We start from the raw sequence: 17,422 nt of genomic DNA, 5'->3' as shown, positions 1-17,422 counted from the left end.
TGGGGATGTGGTAGAAAGGCAAGGTACATTGCCCAAGGCCACATAATAAGTCAGTTAAGCAGAGCCAGCGTCAGGTCTCCGGACCCCGGTGCAGAATCCTCCACATTGCCTTATTCAACTTCAAGACTTTCCAAATGCACCCAGCCTTGGCCGTCAATACAATTATTTCCATTAGGACAACAAAAGAAACCCCACATCCACGTTCAACTTTACCCATCGCTCCTCCCCCACCAATTCATCCGTCTCCCTTGAGAAAAGATGTGGAGGACAAAAAAATTTGGAATTTGAGAACAGAAATTGCTTAACCAGTGAAACGAACTTTTGTTTTTAAATATAACCCAAAAATGCTGATAATCAAACACACCATTATCGTAATTTAGAACGCAGTAATGCCAAAAGTATGGTAGGGTTTTTCCAAAGATATGCTCTGCCCTCAGGGCTTACAGTTACAGATAACACCTGAGATCTTCAACAGGAAAAGAAATTGGGGGTGGAAATCTATCATTTTCAGTTTACTTGCACATTTGAAAGCTGTGTGTGTACGTTCAGTTTCATCTCTTTGCATGCATCTTTTTTGCAGAGAAAAGAATTTTTTTTAAAAGGAAATGTGATAGGCTGGGGTAGGTGTAGATTTCAAGTTGGTGGTTTACGTTTAATGATTTAGGATCTTTTGTATTTATTTTTTATAGCATTTCAGTTCACGTTTAGGATTGTCACAATATCATTAAATAAAAATGAACTGTTAGTATCAGTCAAAATTTACCAACCAGCTGGATTTTTCGACACTGCAGCCTGCAAATCTTTTGTTACAAAAATTTGAAAATTGTCTTGGGCTTTCTCTCCCATGCTAAAAAACCCAAATAATTTTCCAGTAGCCTAGTTGTAAGATACAGCCCTCAAATAATTATGAAATAGGACTTCTAATTGCAAGCAAAGGATTTCTGCTAATACCCATAGAAGCTATGCAAAGCTTTGTTTTCTGGATAATTAAAGGCTATAGGGAATCCTTTATTGCACTCTTTTGTAGTGGCTTCCATCCAAGGATTACTAAAAGCTTTACTCCTGAATTAAGCCCCACTACCTGCTTGGAAGTTAGTGAAGTATCCCCATTTTACAAATGGGTAAAACTGTGGCACAAAGCTGTTAAGCAAGTAGACTAACGTCTGTCACACCACTATTTTGTGGCAGTGTTGGGATTAGAACGTGCCAGTTTACAACTCCAACTACTTTAAACACAAAACCATCCTTCTCCTCAAGGAAACAAACAGTGGCTCAACATAACTTCTAAGACAAGCAGGAACAACCCAGCCAGCTTTAATTAAAAGCCAGATCTCCTACTTAAACAAAGGACCAGAGACCATTTATTTTCCAGTACATACGTGGGGGTGTGTACCAATCATTTGGGGGGAGGGGGAGGGAGGGGAGATTTTGAGAGAATACCACTAAATTATGTGATCAGCTTCCTTTCCTTCGTATCTATTTCAAATCTTCTCAAGAGAGGCCCAGGACTGGAAGAACATGGGTGATTCAGGTCTGATTGAACGAATACGGGCAAAGCCATATAGGTCATTCTTCACAATACCCGGCTACTCTGCCCCTAGTCGAAACCAGCTCTATTATTTCCCCTTGTTTAACGAGCACTCACATTGACTCAAATATATATTTTTTAAAATTCTAGGCAAACCTGTAGGCTGACAAGCAGCACCGTTCTCCATAGACATGTGGCATCATAAAGAATTAAGATATAATTTTCTTCCAATCTTAAGTACTGTATGTGCCTTTTCTGCATATTGATATGCATACACTAACATTCTTTGATATCAAGGCATTTAAAGTTCTGTACAATGAAACATGCTATGTTGAGTTGTACTTATAGATTTGAAGGACAGCAACGCTGCATACTATATAAAATGCTTAAATATTTGAAAAGGAATTTATATTTTTGTAACTTGAATCAGGCATTGTATTTCATAGAATCATAGGGTTAGAAGGGACTGCAAGGGTCATATAGTCTAACCCCCTGCCAAGATGGTCATCTAGTCTAACCCTCTCTAGCAATCGATGGCCAAAATGTTAATATAACAAACGGACATATTGTGATCAATTTTAAACACTGTTAAATCCTTTTTATTTATCAGTTAATTTCAAGAACACTCATCAGCAATTAAAAAAAATACTACCAGATTTCTTTTATACTTCACTGAATTCTTCTCCTGGAAAGAAAATATAAATAAACGTCTGACATACTGATGTAATTAGGTAAAGAAAATTTGTTGTTTATGTTTTCATTCTCCAGGCCACATGAGCACTTCCATGTTGGAAGCAATTTGCATAATGGAAACAGAGCAGGGAAGAGACCAGTGGGAATCACCCTCTTTCCTGGCTATAAACATCCAATAACTTCCAACCAAGCAATGCACATTTCCTCTTAAAAATTATTTATTCTTTACCATCCCTGCACATAAAAGCTTACGGTCTGAAAAGTCAAGTGCCATACAAAAGGTGAGGGGAGAAGAATACATATACCGTAGGTGGGGCTGGTGACCAGTCACTTCCCATTATAAGACTCTCTTTTCAATTGCTTATAAAACTTGATCAAACTTTAGCTATGTCCCATGTTTACCTCAGGCTTATTTTTTAAAAGTTTTTCAGCCCAAACAGTTCAGACATTCTTGGGAACAAACGTAGGAAAAAATAAGTTCTACCCATGTTAAAAATTCTGGTGACCTCTTTGTGAAGGTCTACTGCACCCATGCTCTGGAGCAAGACATTAAAATTTGGCAGGGGGGGTTGGCCTTTGTGTCACGGATATGTCTTTTGCCATCCCTATGAAAATCCACCCAAATTTGGCCAAGTTATATGCCTTGGAAAAATTGCCATCTGCTCAGTAGAGTCTTGCTGGATTTTTAGTAGCTAGGTTCTCTTTCATAGCTAAGTAGATTCTGTCTGCACTAGGCATGCTTTAGCCCATGACTGAGCTTTGGGCTGCTATGGGCTGTGCTAGGTTAAGGCACTGAAACCAAAAGCCAGGAGGCTCTCTCTCTTCTACTCTTGGCCCAGGCAGGAGGAAGCTTCCTGCTTCAAATGCAGAGGAAACAAGAACCAGACCTGGGAGACTGTGACTCAAGAATTTCTTGATGCCAACTGGCAAAACGGAGAGCGGGGAGGGGGCTACTGGAATCTCATGAGTTTGGTGTGTATATTCTAGTTCACCAAAGAATGGCATGCGGTCTCAAAAAGAAGCAGGTGTCACACTGGACATCAATATCATTGTGAAATGTACATACAGATATCGAGTAAGGAGTTACATACATATTCTGAATATATGTTCTTAAGAGTCTTTGTATCAAGGTGCTGATCACCAGCAAAGGTGAAAAGCAGGTTTTGTGTCAGACAGATGTTTATTCATCTGTTTACATGTAAATTGTCTCCTTCACAATGGACTTATCACAAGTCTGAGCTGAATGCAAATGAAGGATCCTCAGAATTTCACATGCAACCTAACAGGAAGAGAAAAACAGCAGGGGAGAGAACCTTATCTGGAAGTGCACTTCAAAGGGTTGGGAGGCAGACAAGACACGCAGGCACTCTTCACGGAGGAAGTAAAAGCACAGTGGTTTTGCTTCATGAAAAAAGCATCTCAGCGGGCTTGGCTAAAAACACTGGGGAGAACTTCGGTGAGATGAAACTTCTTTAGACGGGAGGTTAACCTGTTAAGTTTAGTATCTAGAAAGCATGTTATGATTTTGTTTTGTATGTAACCATTTGTTTCCAATATTCTTTCTTACTATCACTTAAGTGACCTCTCGAGGTCCCTTCCAGTCCTACGATTCTATGAAATCTCTATTATTATTTAATAATAAACTTATCCTTGTTTCACTATAAATATAGCTCAGTGCTGTGGCGTTAAGCTAAGTGCTGATCGTGAGCTGAATCTTACAAGCCGGTGTTTTCTGTTCCTTTGGGAACAGTGGGCCTGGTAATTCTGTGAGTGTCCGGTGGATAAGGGGCTGGACACTTCAGGGAAGGCTCTGAGGACTGGGGGGGGGGGGGGGGGGGGGTTGATGTGTGCCTGAGAGTAAACCCTAGGGAGGCCTACAGGGACTGCTTGTGCTGCCAGAGGCTGTTTTCAGGGAGTTGATCCACAGCAAGCACAGACGAGGGTGCCCCACACTAAGAGCAATTGGTGAAGTTCCTCGCAACCCTGGGGAGCATCACAGGACAGGGGAGGGTGTATTAAAACAAGGGCCCTGGAGAGGGGGAAACTAGGACTGGGGAGCCAGAAACAGACACCTGACAGCAGCGCGTATGCCAAAGACTAAGAACCAAAAAGGAGGAAGGAAGGGGGTGGGAGAAGACAAACCTGACAAGGAGACAAGGTGCAAGGGGAGAACCACGAGTATCTGGTTGAAGAGACTGGGACAAGGAGCTGTGGGATCAGAGGAAAGTAACTAGATGATGAGCCCAAGGAGGGAGACTGGAAGCCACTGGGGACAGAGAAGATAAGTGTGAGGAGGGGGACAGAGAAACAAACTGGGCAAGAAGCAGGGGAAAGGAGAACTGGGACTGACAGGGCAAGGAGACTGGGAGGAGAAGATTGAAAGGGATGCAGCAGAAGACGTCAAGCTAAGGAGGGAGGAGGAATGGGTACAACAGCCCGAGTCCACCAGAGGACATTCCCCTCCAGAGTCTAGAATGGAACCAATGATTTCTGAGTTTGTCATTCCTCTACTGTCGGCAAGTATGTGAGAAACCCACTGACAAACAGTCTCTCTCATCCCCCTCTGGTGCTGGGCCACACAGAGGATGACAACCTACTACTGCTATCAGTTACTCCAACGGCACAAGTGACAGATGTCTGTGTGGTAGATCTTAAGATTCCAACTCTGATGAAGACCCATGTTGGTGTCAATATAAAGCCATATAATTTGATTTCTGTTTTTGCTTTCTCCTTATAAAAAGCTAGGAAATTATGCATAAAAAATTATGTTAAAAGAACACTATTCAGTACACAAGTCAAGCACTCAAAAGTTAGGAAATGCCCCAATGAAGGTTGGCTGTGCAACCTTAATTTAGCCTCTTTGTGTGTTTGCATTATGATACAGCCTTTAATTACATGATTATGCACTATTTTTCCACAGGATGTCTGCCTCATTCAGTGCACAAGATGGACCTGCTATAGGGATGAATCACAGCTGTTTAGGAAAGGAGGCTATTATCTGTAAGACACCTGCCTAATTTTTGCATAAGTTGGAAGGTGTGTGATGAACAAGGCAGGGAATGGCAGGAAAAAAAACAACAACTAGTGTCGTGTTGAACACTGCCCTTGAAAACTGGGTTCTATCCCTGCCTCTGCTACAGAAATCCTGTGAGATGCTGGGCAAGTCCCTTAAACTCAACTTTTTACAAGTGGTCCCTATTTGTGTTCTCTACTCTTTCTGGGTGCCTGATTTGACACACTAGGGTCTGATTTGCAAGAGTGCTGAACACTTACAGATGGAAAAGAAGTCAATAGGATCAGTGCTTTGAACATATAAACTGCTATACAATGCTAAGTACTCTGAAAAATCAGATCCTAGTTGTCTCAAAATTGAGACATGGCATCCAAAATTAGTAGAAACTTTTGACCTTCATCTCTCTGCCTCTGCTCTTCATCTGTAAAATAAGGATAATAGCACCACTCCTTCACCTCACAGGCGTATTGTGAAAATGAGTTACTGTTTGTGAAGTACTCAGATAGTATAACAATGAGCCGCACAGAAGAGCCCATGAAACAATTATTAATTCTGTCTTCAGAGCAGGGTTTGAATCACACGCAGTAAATAAGGCATGGGGCCACACACTGAACAATGAGGAGAACACAAAATATTGAACAGTTGCTCATTAAGTGAGCACCATCCACCCTGTGCACTGAATGAGGCAGTGTTCTGTGGAAATGATATATGATCACATAGTTAAGAGACTGCGTCAGAGTGGATACAAATCATTTTTTAATTGAAATCAGATTTAAATATGTTTTTAAAATTTTATTTAAATGATTGTTTCTTTTTTAAAAATAAGCCTGTTTAAATTTAAATCTGAATTTAATACAAAATATTTTAAGCCCAAAATATAAAATTGTATTTAATATTTAATTATATAATTATAATTTAGTTGTAAACATGCATGTTTTTATATAAGAAGTTTATGTATGCAAAACATTTCAGGTTCTTTTATTTAAGACAAATGATTTTTATATGCTGTTGTGTATTTAATTAAATTCCAGTTACCATCAGGAAGACCAAAGCACAACTGGAGTTGCAGCCAGCAAGGGATGTGAAGGGTAACAAGAAGGGTTTCTACAGGTATGTGAGCAACAAGTATGTAAGCAACAAGAAGGAGGTCAGGAAAAGTGTGGGACTCTTACTGAACGGGGAGGCAACCTACTGACAGACTATGTGGAAAAAGCTGAAGTCCTCAATGCTTTTTTTGCCTGGGTCTTCACTGACTTATAAGGAGAGGCTGAGGGAACTGGTCTTATTTAGTCTGCAGAAGAGAAGAGTGAGGGGGAATTTGATAGCTGCTTTCAACTACCTGAAGGGGGGTTCCAAAGAGGATGGATGTAGGCTGTTCTCAGTGGTGGAGGATGACAGAACAAGGAGCAATGGTCTCAAGTTGCAATGGGGGAGGTCTAGGTTGGATATTAGGAAAAACTATTTCACTAGGAGGGTGGTGAAGCCCTGGAATGGGTTACCTAGAGAGGTCGTAGAATCTCCATCCTTAGAGGTTTTTAACGGCTTGACAAAGCCCTGGCTGGGATGATTTAGTTGGGGTTGGTCCTGCTTTGAGCAGGGGGTTGGACTAGATGGCCTCCTGAGGTCTCTTCCAACCCGTCTTCTATGATCCTAAAGTAGCTTGACTCAAATCATGAGCAAAAAGTTAATTAGCTAGTAAAGAAGAAATACGTCATTCACCATTTCCTAACATACTAAAAGTGTACAATTAATACAAATCTGAAATTATTATCCTATATAATTGCTTAAATAAATGTATATAGGTAGCAAAAAGATCTACCAAATTGTGTAAAGGTGCTATTTAGTTGTCCAACTGAGACAGACTCTTGGTCAGAGACTTCTACACCCTTCAGGGACTAATGCACAGCACCCGGCATTTGCAGTGACGCTCAAGCAGTGTCTTCAAAACAGGAAGGTTTATTGATACTCAGTTGGAATGTAGCACCGGAAGTCCTTCGGTTAGCATAGAGACAAAGGTTAAATCGTTCATTCTGGTCAAACCAGAGCAATTCACCAGCCAAGCTGGAGCGAACTTTTCATTTTCAGGGTCTGAGTTTCTCTCCCCTTTCTTCGTCAGTTCCCAGGTGAGACCTCCCGCTTCTTCCAGAGTCCACATTTATTCCCCCACTTTAAACCTCCCAGTCCCCTTCATTCTCGAGCTGGGGTCTCTGTTCAGCTTCTCTGCTGAGAGGTGGGGAAATCTTCCCCCTCTCTGGGTTGTTGGCAATGTTTCAATGTCCTTCCACCAGCTTCTGAGATTTTTCCACTGATACGGGTCCACCTTGGCCAGTCCTTTATTAATGACCCATTTCATCCCCACAGACAGCTAGGTGAGACAAACCTATGTCTTCTTAGCCTGCCGTAAGACCAAACAATCCTTTTCCTCCCTACCAGGTAGCCAAGCAAAGTATAGGGGAAACTGAGGCATACATATACATCACAAAAAATATTATGAAAAATTCCCACATTGTCACAGACACATGGAAGAGGCATAGAGGGTACTGCAGCACCCAGGCATGTGTGGGAGGCCCCAGAGACAGGAGACGCACCCCCTTCCCGAAGACCGAGTGCAAGGTAAAAGTATTGTCCACTTTGCATGGGGCAGGGGAGTGCTGGGGAACTAGATCAGAGCTGGGGTGAGGACTTGGAGCAGAACTGGGTGGAGCTGGGGAGCTGGAGCAGAGCTAGGAAAATGGTGGGGCTGGATTGGAGATGTGTGGGAGAATCGTGAAAGGGGGCCCTAACTTATTCTTGCACCAGGGCCCTTTACACCTTGTTACACCACTGGTCAGATTATTTAAATTTAAAAGCATCCACTCATTAAGGAAAGAAGAGAGAAAGAGACTCCAACCCATGTCCCTAGTTAGATGAAGGAGTGTCATCCATTTTATTAAATACTCATGAGATAAAGTGCATAGGTAACCTTTTGATAACACATTCACAGTAAGAGAATATTTGTTTATAAACAGAAAAAGTAGGTCAAAAACATGTACTTACCAATTTTTCCAAACATTGCATTATACTTAAGGATTAATAATGTAATGGGTTAAAAAAAAAAAAAAACCACACACACCACCATATACCCACACCCTCACTCTCACTTCTAAAGAGTCAGTGCTGTCTTAATTAAAAGGTCTTTTCCCAGCTCTGTTTACAAGTATTGCCACCGTTTACCACCACTGGCGATTCCTTTTCACTCTGAGGTGAAAAGGGTCAGACACATTATGTTTGTGTTTCCAAGTAGCTGAAGCAGACATGCAGTAGCCTTTTTTATTTGCCAACGGGTTCTTGGCACCAGGTCAGCGAATGACCTTTTCAAAGGAATGAGTGAGCCTTCCATATGCATCCAATATTATGCCAAGCTGCACTCCTCAAAACCACCAATAATTTCTCAGCAAAATGGGGTCTCACCCTGTATTTCCCTCAGTGGCATCGCCAAGCAACCCATCACACTGCCTCCTGCTTTCACTCAGAGGCCGATTCTTTCTTAACTAAATTAATATTTTTCTGATGCTGAAGCACAAACCCCACACAATTAGAATCCAAAGTACTGTCTGTGGCTTGCTGCTCCTGTGTGCCCAGTCAGGGGACATGAAATTCAGGACTTAAGCAGTGATCCCGACATGCTGAAATGAAGGCCCATTTTATCATTTTACATCTTCTCTTTACAGTAGATTCAGCCCTTTAATCACAATACTGGGATCCTTCCAGAGTCCTCTCAGTGCTTCTCCTTTCAAACAACAAAGAGACAATTACACACTACTAAGTTGCTAGGTAAGGTCATATTCCCCACGCCGCAGGTTTTACAGCTAGAAGGAGGCACACGCCTTTACGTTGCTATTGTAAGCGTGGGAAGGAGGGTAGGAAGCCACAGCACCTTACACTAGATAGCATCCCAGGTACAGAAAATAAGGGCTTGTCTACACTGGCACTTTACAGCCTGCTACTTTCTCGCTCAGGGTATGGAAAAACACCCCCCCGAGCGCTGCAAGTTCCAGCACTGTAAAGTGCCAGTGGAGAGAGAGCCCCATTCCCCTCGTGGAGTGGGGTGTTTTTATGGCGCTGGGATGGCTCTCTCCCAGCGCTGTCTCGTGCCGTGACTACACAGCCGCGGCAAAGCGTTGCTGCGGCAGCACTGTAACGTTGCTAGTGAAGACATGCCCTCAGTCTGTAAATCCCACAGTCCTGCTTCCTCACGGTAGAGCTGCAAAGCCAGCAACGCACTGAAACCCAAGAGTGCAAGGAGACATGAAAAGCCAGTTTAACTAGGTAAATAAGGCTGTGGATTAGAGCGACAAGGTGGGTGAGGTAATATCTTTCATTGGATCGACTTCTATTGGAGAGAGAAAAGTTTTTGAGCTTTCAACGAGTTATTCAGAGCTGGGAAACAGGAGGGATGTAGGTCTGTAGTGTGCCCAGCCTCAAAATGTCACAATGAAAAATACCAGGTGAAACAGATTGTTTATCTTAAGTAGTTAACATATATTTTAAGCCACCTTTCAATGTGAAGCGACCCCTCCCGTCACGGGGGTGGGGTGGGGTGGAGTAAGAGGGGACAGCCGGGGGGGGGGGGGGGCGGGGAGTTGTTAGTGCGTTATAGATTGCTGTAATAAACCATAAATGCCGTGTCTCTATTCAGTCCATTATTTTTAGCATCTAGCAAAATTATGAATTTAAGCTCCCAGGCTTGTCTTTTGAAAGTATTGTGTGGGTTTCCTTGAAGATGAGGAGGGATAGGGCAGATACAGAGTGATCATTTTGTGAAAAGTGTTCACCCATAGGTGATATGGTGTTTTTGTCTTTTATCATTTTCCTGTGGAAGTTCATTCATTCCTCCACAAACTCTGAAACATTAAAAACCTCCCTCAAAACACCATCCTTACCACCATGGATGTCACTTCCCTATAAGGCATGGGTGGCCAAAGCCCTGGCTTGTGAGCCACATGTGGCTCTTTTACAGTTAAAGTGTGTCTCATAGAGACCCCCATGCCCTGCCCCCCATTCTCTGCCTACCAGACTGGGTGGGGGAAAACTCGGGGCTTCTCCCGGCAGCTGGGTGGTGGGGCTTCAGCCCCGTGTGGTGTGCATGCCAGGGCTTGGGGCTCCTGTGGGGCTGAAGCTCTGAGGATCCCCTTGCTGTGGGGCTGAAGTTCCAAGCGCCAGCAGGTGCTCCCGGCTCTCGAACTTCTGAAGATTATCATATGCGGCTCAGAGGGTCTGTAAGTTTGGCCACCCCTTCTGTACACCAACATCCCTCACAATGACAGCATAGCTGCCTGCCTCAAATATTTACAAGACAATGGACCACCCGCAGATATCCACCCCAAATACATCGCCAAACTCATCCATTTCATCCTCACATATAACAAATTTTACATTCAACAACAAAGACTTTGTCCAAACCATGGGAGCAGCCATGGGTAGTAGGACGGCTCCCAATAAGACAATCTCTTCATGGGCCACAGTGAAGAATTTCTGGACAAATGCACCACAAAACCAATGATATACCTGAGATACATCCGTGGTCTTTTCATCCTCTGCACAGATGACAAACTTTAACCACCACCACCCGTTGTCCATTAAACTCTCTCTCAAACACTCCCATACTAGTACCAACTGCCTGGACCCCATGATCAGCTACAAGAATGAAAGTCTACAGACAGCCATGTATAAGAGAAATTTACGGCCCACCACAGCAACCTTCATAGACCCAGTAACCACCCAAATACACCAAGAAATCTGTATCTACAGCCAGGCACTCAGATACCACAGAATGTGTTCAGATGAGATACACCTTAACACACTCAAAACTGCCTTCAAAAAACAATGACACTCTACTTCTCTAGTGGATCGCATTATGAGAGAACCTGCTTCAATACAGAAATAAAACCCCCTCCGACCACACACCCTAAATTGTCACCTACCAGCCCAAACTGGAACCCAAAAAGAGTATCAAACAACCACAACCCATACGCAATGGGGACCCAGTCCTCAAAAAAAAAAAATCTTTCCTGATCCCCCTCTTCCTTCAAACAACCCCCACAATCTCTCCAAACTCATTATCAGAAGCAAGCTCTGCCAGAACAGATGCAAAACCTGCAAACACATCTCCATTTGAACAATGATCAACATGTCCCCACAACACACCTTTCAAGATCCCGGGGTCCTACACATCCCTGTTCCAACATGTGGCATATCTCAACCAGTGCACCAAATGCCCTGACAACAACTATGTGGGTGAAACCAGACAATCACTATGCTCTCCAGTGAACTCACTAAGGAAAATGATAAAAAGACAGAAACACCCCGTCACCTATGCATGTACACTTTTCACAAAGCGATCACTCTATATCTCACCTAGCCAAACTCATTCCCAAAGGAAACCTGCAGAATACTTTCAAAAGATGAGCCTGGGTGTTTAAGTTCATAACTTTGCTCAACACTAAGCATCATGGACTGAATAGAGACATAAGAACATAAGAGTGGCCAAACTGGGTCAGACCTAAGGTCCATCCAGCCCAGTGTCCTGTCTACCAACAGTGGCCAATGCCAGGCGCCCCAGAGGGAATGAACCTAACAGGTAATGATCAAGTGAGCTCTCTCCTGCCATCCATCTCCACCCTCTGACAAATAGAGGCTAGAGACATCATTTCTTACCCATCCTGGCTAACAGCCATTAATGGACTTAGCCTCCATGGATTTATCCAGTTCTCTGTTAAACCCTGTTATAGTCCTAGCCTTCACAACCTCCTCAGGCAAGGAGTTCCACAGGTTGACTGTGCGCTGAGTGAAGAAGAACTTCCTTTTATTTGTTTTAAACCTGCTACCCATTAATTTCATTTGGTGGCCCCTAGTTCCTATATTATGGGAACAAGTAAATAACTTTTCCTTATTCACTTTCTCCACACCACTCATGATTTTATATACCTCTATCATATCCTCCCTTAGTCTCCTTTTTTCCAAGCTGAAAAGTCCTCGCCTCTTTAATCTCTCCTCATATGGGACCCGTTCCAAACCCCTATTGTTTTAGTTCCCCTTTTCTGAACCTTTTCTCATGCCAGTTTTTTCTTTTTTGAGATGAGGGGACCACACCTGTACGCAATATTCAAGATGTGGGCGCACCATGGATTTATATAAAGGCAATAACATATTCTCCGTCTTATTCTGGAATGGTCCCTTGAAATGTGTGTTAAATACTTATGCTAAACAATCTGTTGCAACTTCTAATTAACTGTGACACACTGATTTCCCAAACCTGAAGAAGAGCTCTGTGAAATTCTAAAGCTGGTCTCTCTTCCACCAACGGAAGTTGGTCCAATAAAAGATATTACCTCTCCCACCTTGTCTCTCTCTCTCTCTCTAATATCCTGGAACCAACATGGCTACAACGAAGGCTGTGGATTGTGAGTGATAGCAATACTGCTGGCCAATGGTGGGAAGGAAGTTGGGTGAGGTGGAGAAGATATGTATGGCCCTGATTCAGCAAAGCACTTTGGAATGGGTTTAGCTTTAAGCACATACTTAAAAGTTCCACCACTTGGCTGAACTGGGGCCTATGACAACAACATCTCTGCCATAGCGCATGTCTGTCAGCTAATCCACGAGTAGCACTGTATAAATGTTAATCAGATGTCCTTGCCTGCCCCGCACAGGTGGAGGACAACTCTAGACCTGGTAGTGGAAAACAGGGACATTGAGAATCGTCCTGAAAGGGGAAAATATAAGTGAAGTACTATTTTGACTGTAGTAACAGAGTTTATGAATGCACACAGTTGTTTAAAAGTGTTCTGCAGATGTTAAAAATAAAAGATATTCCTGAGCAAGAGGGACGTGGAGGGGTATAGCCAATCATTGGTTCAATATTTCAATGAAAAGAAACAGCTTTTAAAAAAAGACCCATACCCGCCCATGAACCAGACTATCTCGCAGGCTGCACCCCACTGGCTCTTTGCAGCCATCATCAGGAATTCCTATCACATCGCTTGGTGTTACCTCACTGTCATTCATAGGGTCCTAATACTTTAAAGATGTTCCACAAGCAATATATGCACTTTCCTAAATGGTTACAATTAACTTAGAGAGGTTTAGATACCTTGTTGGCTTTGGCACCAGAGCTGTAAGAAACCACACTGTGAAGAGTGTTAAATGTCCTGATTTTTCCAATTGAATCAAGAGAACAACCATGTGCAGAACACAATGTATCCTGCAGACTCAACAGCGGTCAGATTCATTTTGCTGTGATATCTGACCCCATGATGAGGCAGAGATGTATGCAGGATAGTGATCGAATAAATCCCCATAATTTTTTTTATTTGTCCATGCTGTTATACATTGTATCCAGACATGGATATCTGAATACAAAGAGGACGTTTCTTGCATATCTATGCCATTTTAATGAAAAAAATTAATAAAGCTAGATTAATTTTAGATAAGAGGTTAGAGGAGGGCTTAGTAATTAGGGAGCTGGCCTGGATTCAATTTCCTGGTCCACCACCAGCTTCCTGTGACACTTTGGGCTGCGTGCCTGAGCTTGCCATCTGTAAAATGGGGATATCAGCACTTCTCTACCTCACAGAGGGGTTGGGAGGATAAATGTATGAAAGGTGATCAGATACTACCGTGATGGGGGCCATCTAAATACCTTAGACAAATGGATACATTTTGTTTGCTAAAGTGATCCTAAACACATCTTCCCCCTGCCTCCTGCTCCTCCAAGGGATAAGCTCAGCACCTGCAGGATTCAGTCCTCAGGTCAGAACAGCCCTTGAGCTCTCCCTCCATATGCATGAGTGACACAGGGTAGAAGCAATGCATTTTAATGGCACAATCAACCTCATGCAGATAATTGTTTGAAAAAGGGTGCATCAAGTTCTCTCAGTTACCCTGGAGAAGGGATCAAACCACTGTATGTGTTTTACGATAGGGCCCCACCCCACTTACCAAACCTGCAGAACTTGTGGCCACTGTTCTTTGGTGCTGCTGGATAAGTCTTTCCCCTCACTGAGAGTGGGTGTCAAATTCTTTATTTTACATTGCACTTATATGGCAGAAAGTTACAGTAATCTCTGGCTTTTACAAAGAACAGCAGATTGTTTTGTTTTAAATCGGTTTCCCCCCTCACAACCAGTCTCAAAATGAATGAAGAGAGGTTAAATCTGAACCTATCTGAAAATTAGTTTAAAAAGTAAAAGAGAAGAGTGTGCCCAGTGTTACATTGGGTTAATTCCTACCCATTGGTGCTGCTTGGTGTGTCCGTGGACGCCATTACGACACTTCAGTGTAGATCAGCTCATCTGGAAGAGAAAAGGAGACATGAATACACAAGTTAAAAATATCCAGGTATTTTCCCTTTTGTAAGACACAGCACATGATATTCAGCCTGATCCTAGGTGCCACCTAAGCTTTGCTTAAGCAATAATATGGACCAATGGGATCACTTTTCTCCCATACAGTTGCTCCCAGTAGATGGTCATATAGGGCAGGACAGGAGGCTGGGTGTGTAATCTCCAGAAAAAGGCTCTCTTTCTAGTACCATCCTGCCTGAAATCTCTTGTTAATTTGAAGCAGAAATTATCCAGGGAGGAAACAGACATTTACATTTGTGTGTGTATTTCTGCCTTTCAGCTTTGGCTGTCAGAGGTGTCTGATCCATCAGACAGCTCCTTTGATAGCCTGTTTTCTAAAGCCATGCTGTAACTGAGCAAAATGCAGGTACCCCTACAAAAATAATGCTCTCTGATCATCATCTATGAATGAAGACAAAAAGCAAAACCAAAACACATGCATGGCATTTTTCAGCAGCTCTCCCCCTCAAACCTGCAGGGCAGTCTGAGCTATCATCCTGAATGACATGTATTAGCAAGGCAAATACTCTACAGAATAGATGGTTTGCCTGAGGCAGCAAATCATTAGCAGTATTGCCAAGCCCAAAATGTTCAAAAATCATGATATTGGCTTTAAAACCATGATATTATGTAAAAATATTAGATTTGGGGTTCTTTTTATTTGACATCTGCTTTTGAAGCCTTTAGGGCACACTCGGGTCACATTTTGGAGCTTTCTCCACAGCTACACAGGTAGAAATTTACTTTTTCTGTAAGAATGAAAGCTGAAATGGTCATATACCCACTTGTCTCCATGAGCTGCGGCTTTAAGGAAAACAATAATTATGAGACTCATGACAAAATCAGGAGAGTTGGCTACACTGCATTAGGACGATAGCTATGCATTAGTAAAATTTTGACACTTTGCTCAGTGATTTACACTACGCAGAGAAAGAAACGTTCTCTGCCTCAAGAAGTTTACAATCTAAGAACCTGATAATGAACACAGAGCTTAGTCCTGTAAGTTGTCCCATTGGTCTGAACTCCACTAGTTTGAACTGTTGGCTTCAAAGGGACTTCTCACAGTGGTAAGGTTTCAGAGTAGCAGCCGTGTTAGTCTGTATCCGCAAAAAGAAAAGGAGGACTTGTGGCACCTTAGAGATACTCCTTAGAGATCACCTGCAGAATTAGGTCCTAAATGTCTAGGAGCAACACAAAACATTCAGTAGTTGTTTGCGCTGCGTGGCACTGTGAGCAGATATTTGCCAAACAGAAATCCCTAGAACTAGCACCTAGTTTGCCATTATCCGATGTCACTACTCATGCTGGGCTCTTAAGCATTTCAAGGCCCAGAGACATCTACATTGGAGTCACATGAGCACTTGCTTGAAGCATACAATGCTGTATTTTCCAGCTGGGGGTGTGACCCATGGAAGCACCAGACTGGTCCAGGGAGATAGACATAGGAAAAGAGCATCTGGGTGGTGAGGGGAGGGAGAGAAGCTGCATAACCCTTGATACCCCCACACCTTTACTGCAAATATGTCCTATAAATGCGGCTAAAGCAAAGGGAAGCTCTTTGAAAGTTACCATGGTCGTCTCTCCCCCAGCTGTGGTACCTAACTGCACTAGATTACAGGCTCAAGCAGTAGCTTACCAGCCTGAACTTCTCTTTGTTCCCAGGACACTCAAGTTCAACCTCAAAAGCATGCACACCACAGCCACATAGGGCGAAGGAACAAAATGATACCAATGGACTCTCCACTCAGTATCACGTAACCCTCTGGTGAATGGAAGAAACAAAAAAATATACAGCAAAATAGAATAAAATAAAAGGTACAGTAAAAAGGAAAGAAAGAAAGAGCAGCGAGGAGAACAGGGAAGATAGACAGAAAAGAGAACACAGATACCAAGTCCCATCACAGTTACAATGAGGGAGAGATGTGCATTGAAATGGGTGGCTGTAACAAAAGACTGCTATTCACAGCCAATTGGGTTTCAGGTACCAGGTATCACTCCACCCTCTTGCGCACTATAAAAATGAGGTCAATTTAAAAAAAAAATTAGTTGGATCTGCCATCTCCAAAGTCTTCCCTGTGCTCAAGTCCATGCAAATGCATGGAGCCTATTTTATTACAAAGCTTGTGGCAACTACCACAATAATCACCTTGATTCCTCCCTCAGATCTACTCCAGTTTCTCAGGGCAGGTCTATGCTTAAAATGCTGCACTGGGGCAGCTGCACCAGGGCAGCTGCACCGCCGCTGTCGTGCTTAAATGAAGATGTTCCCGCGCCGATGGGAGACCTCCCGTCGGGGTAGTTAATCCACCTCTGCAAGAAGCAGTAGCTATGTCGACAGGTGAAGCTCTCTCGCCAACATATGCTGCCTACACCAGGGCTTAGGTTGGTATAACTATGCCATTCACACCCCGTAAGCAACTTAGTTATACTGATGCAAGTGTGTAGCGTAGACCTGGCCCCAGTGGAATAGGTTCCACAAACGTTTAACAACAGTAATTGGTTTAGAAGAAGTTTCAGGTGGCTTTTTCACAAATGGCTTTCATTAAGAGCTGAGAAGTGCTCCACAACAAACTGATTTTGAATAAGACCAAAGTGAAATGAAGGATAGAAAATAGGGTCTGGATTAGTGTAAGTACAAAACCCACAACAACCCAGGGGTACCAGGAGAAGGGAGAGAAAAACACACGTTGGAAATAAATTCTGGCAGGAAAACAAGCACTGAAATGGTTAACACTCAGACCAGACCCTTTATCTGCAGCATCCCACCTTACTGAGAGCATAACACAGATTTATGGCCCAAGGACA

General features: G+C 43.0%; 1 protein-coding gene across 4 annotated transcripts in view; it reads right to left on the bottom strand.

Moving 5' to 3' along the window:
- The window catches only part of AFF1 (ALF transcription elongation factor 1), a 163,609-nt gene that overhangs the window by 137,625 nt on the left and 8,562 nt on the right, over nt 1-17,422 (bottom strand). For all 4 annotated transcript variants that reach the window (XM_084627188.1, XM_084627190.1, XM_084627187.1 and 1 more), the window contains exon 2: nt 14,504-14,566. In XM_084627188.1, the coding sequence (XP_084483314.1) occupies nt 14,504-14,538 (35 nt within the window). In that variant the 5' untranslated portion in view covers nt 14,539-14,566. The remainder of the gene's footprint in view (nt 1-14,503; nt 14,567-17,422) is intronic.

Source organism: Lepidochelys olivacea (genome assembly GCF_965140295.1).
Source record: "Lepidochelys olivacea isolate rLepOli2 genome assembly, chromosome: 4".
Classification (NCBI taxonomy): Eukaryota; Metazoa; Chordata; order Testudines; family Cheloniidae; genus Lepidochelys; species Lepidochelys olivacea.
Note: the sequence above shows the minus strand (reverse complement) of the source record. Positions and strands in the feature narration are given on the sequence as shown.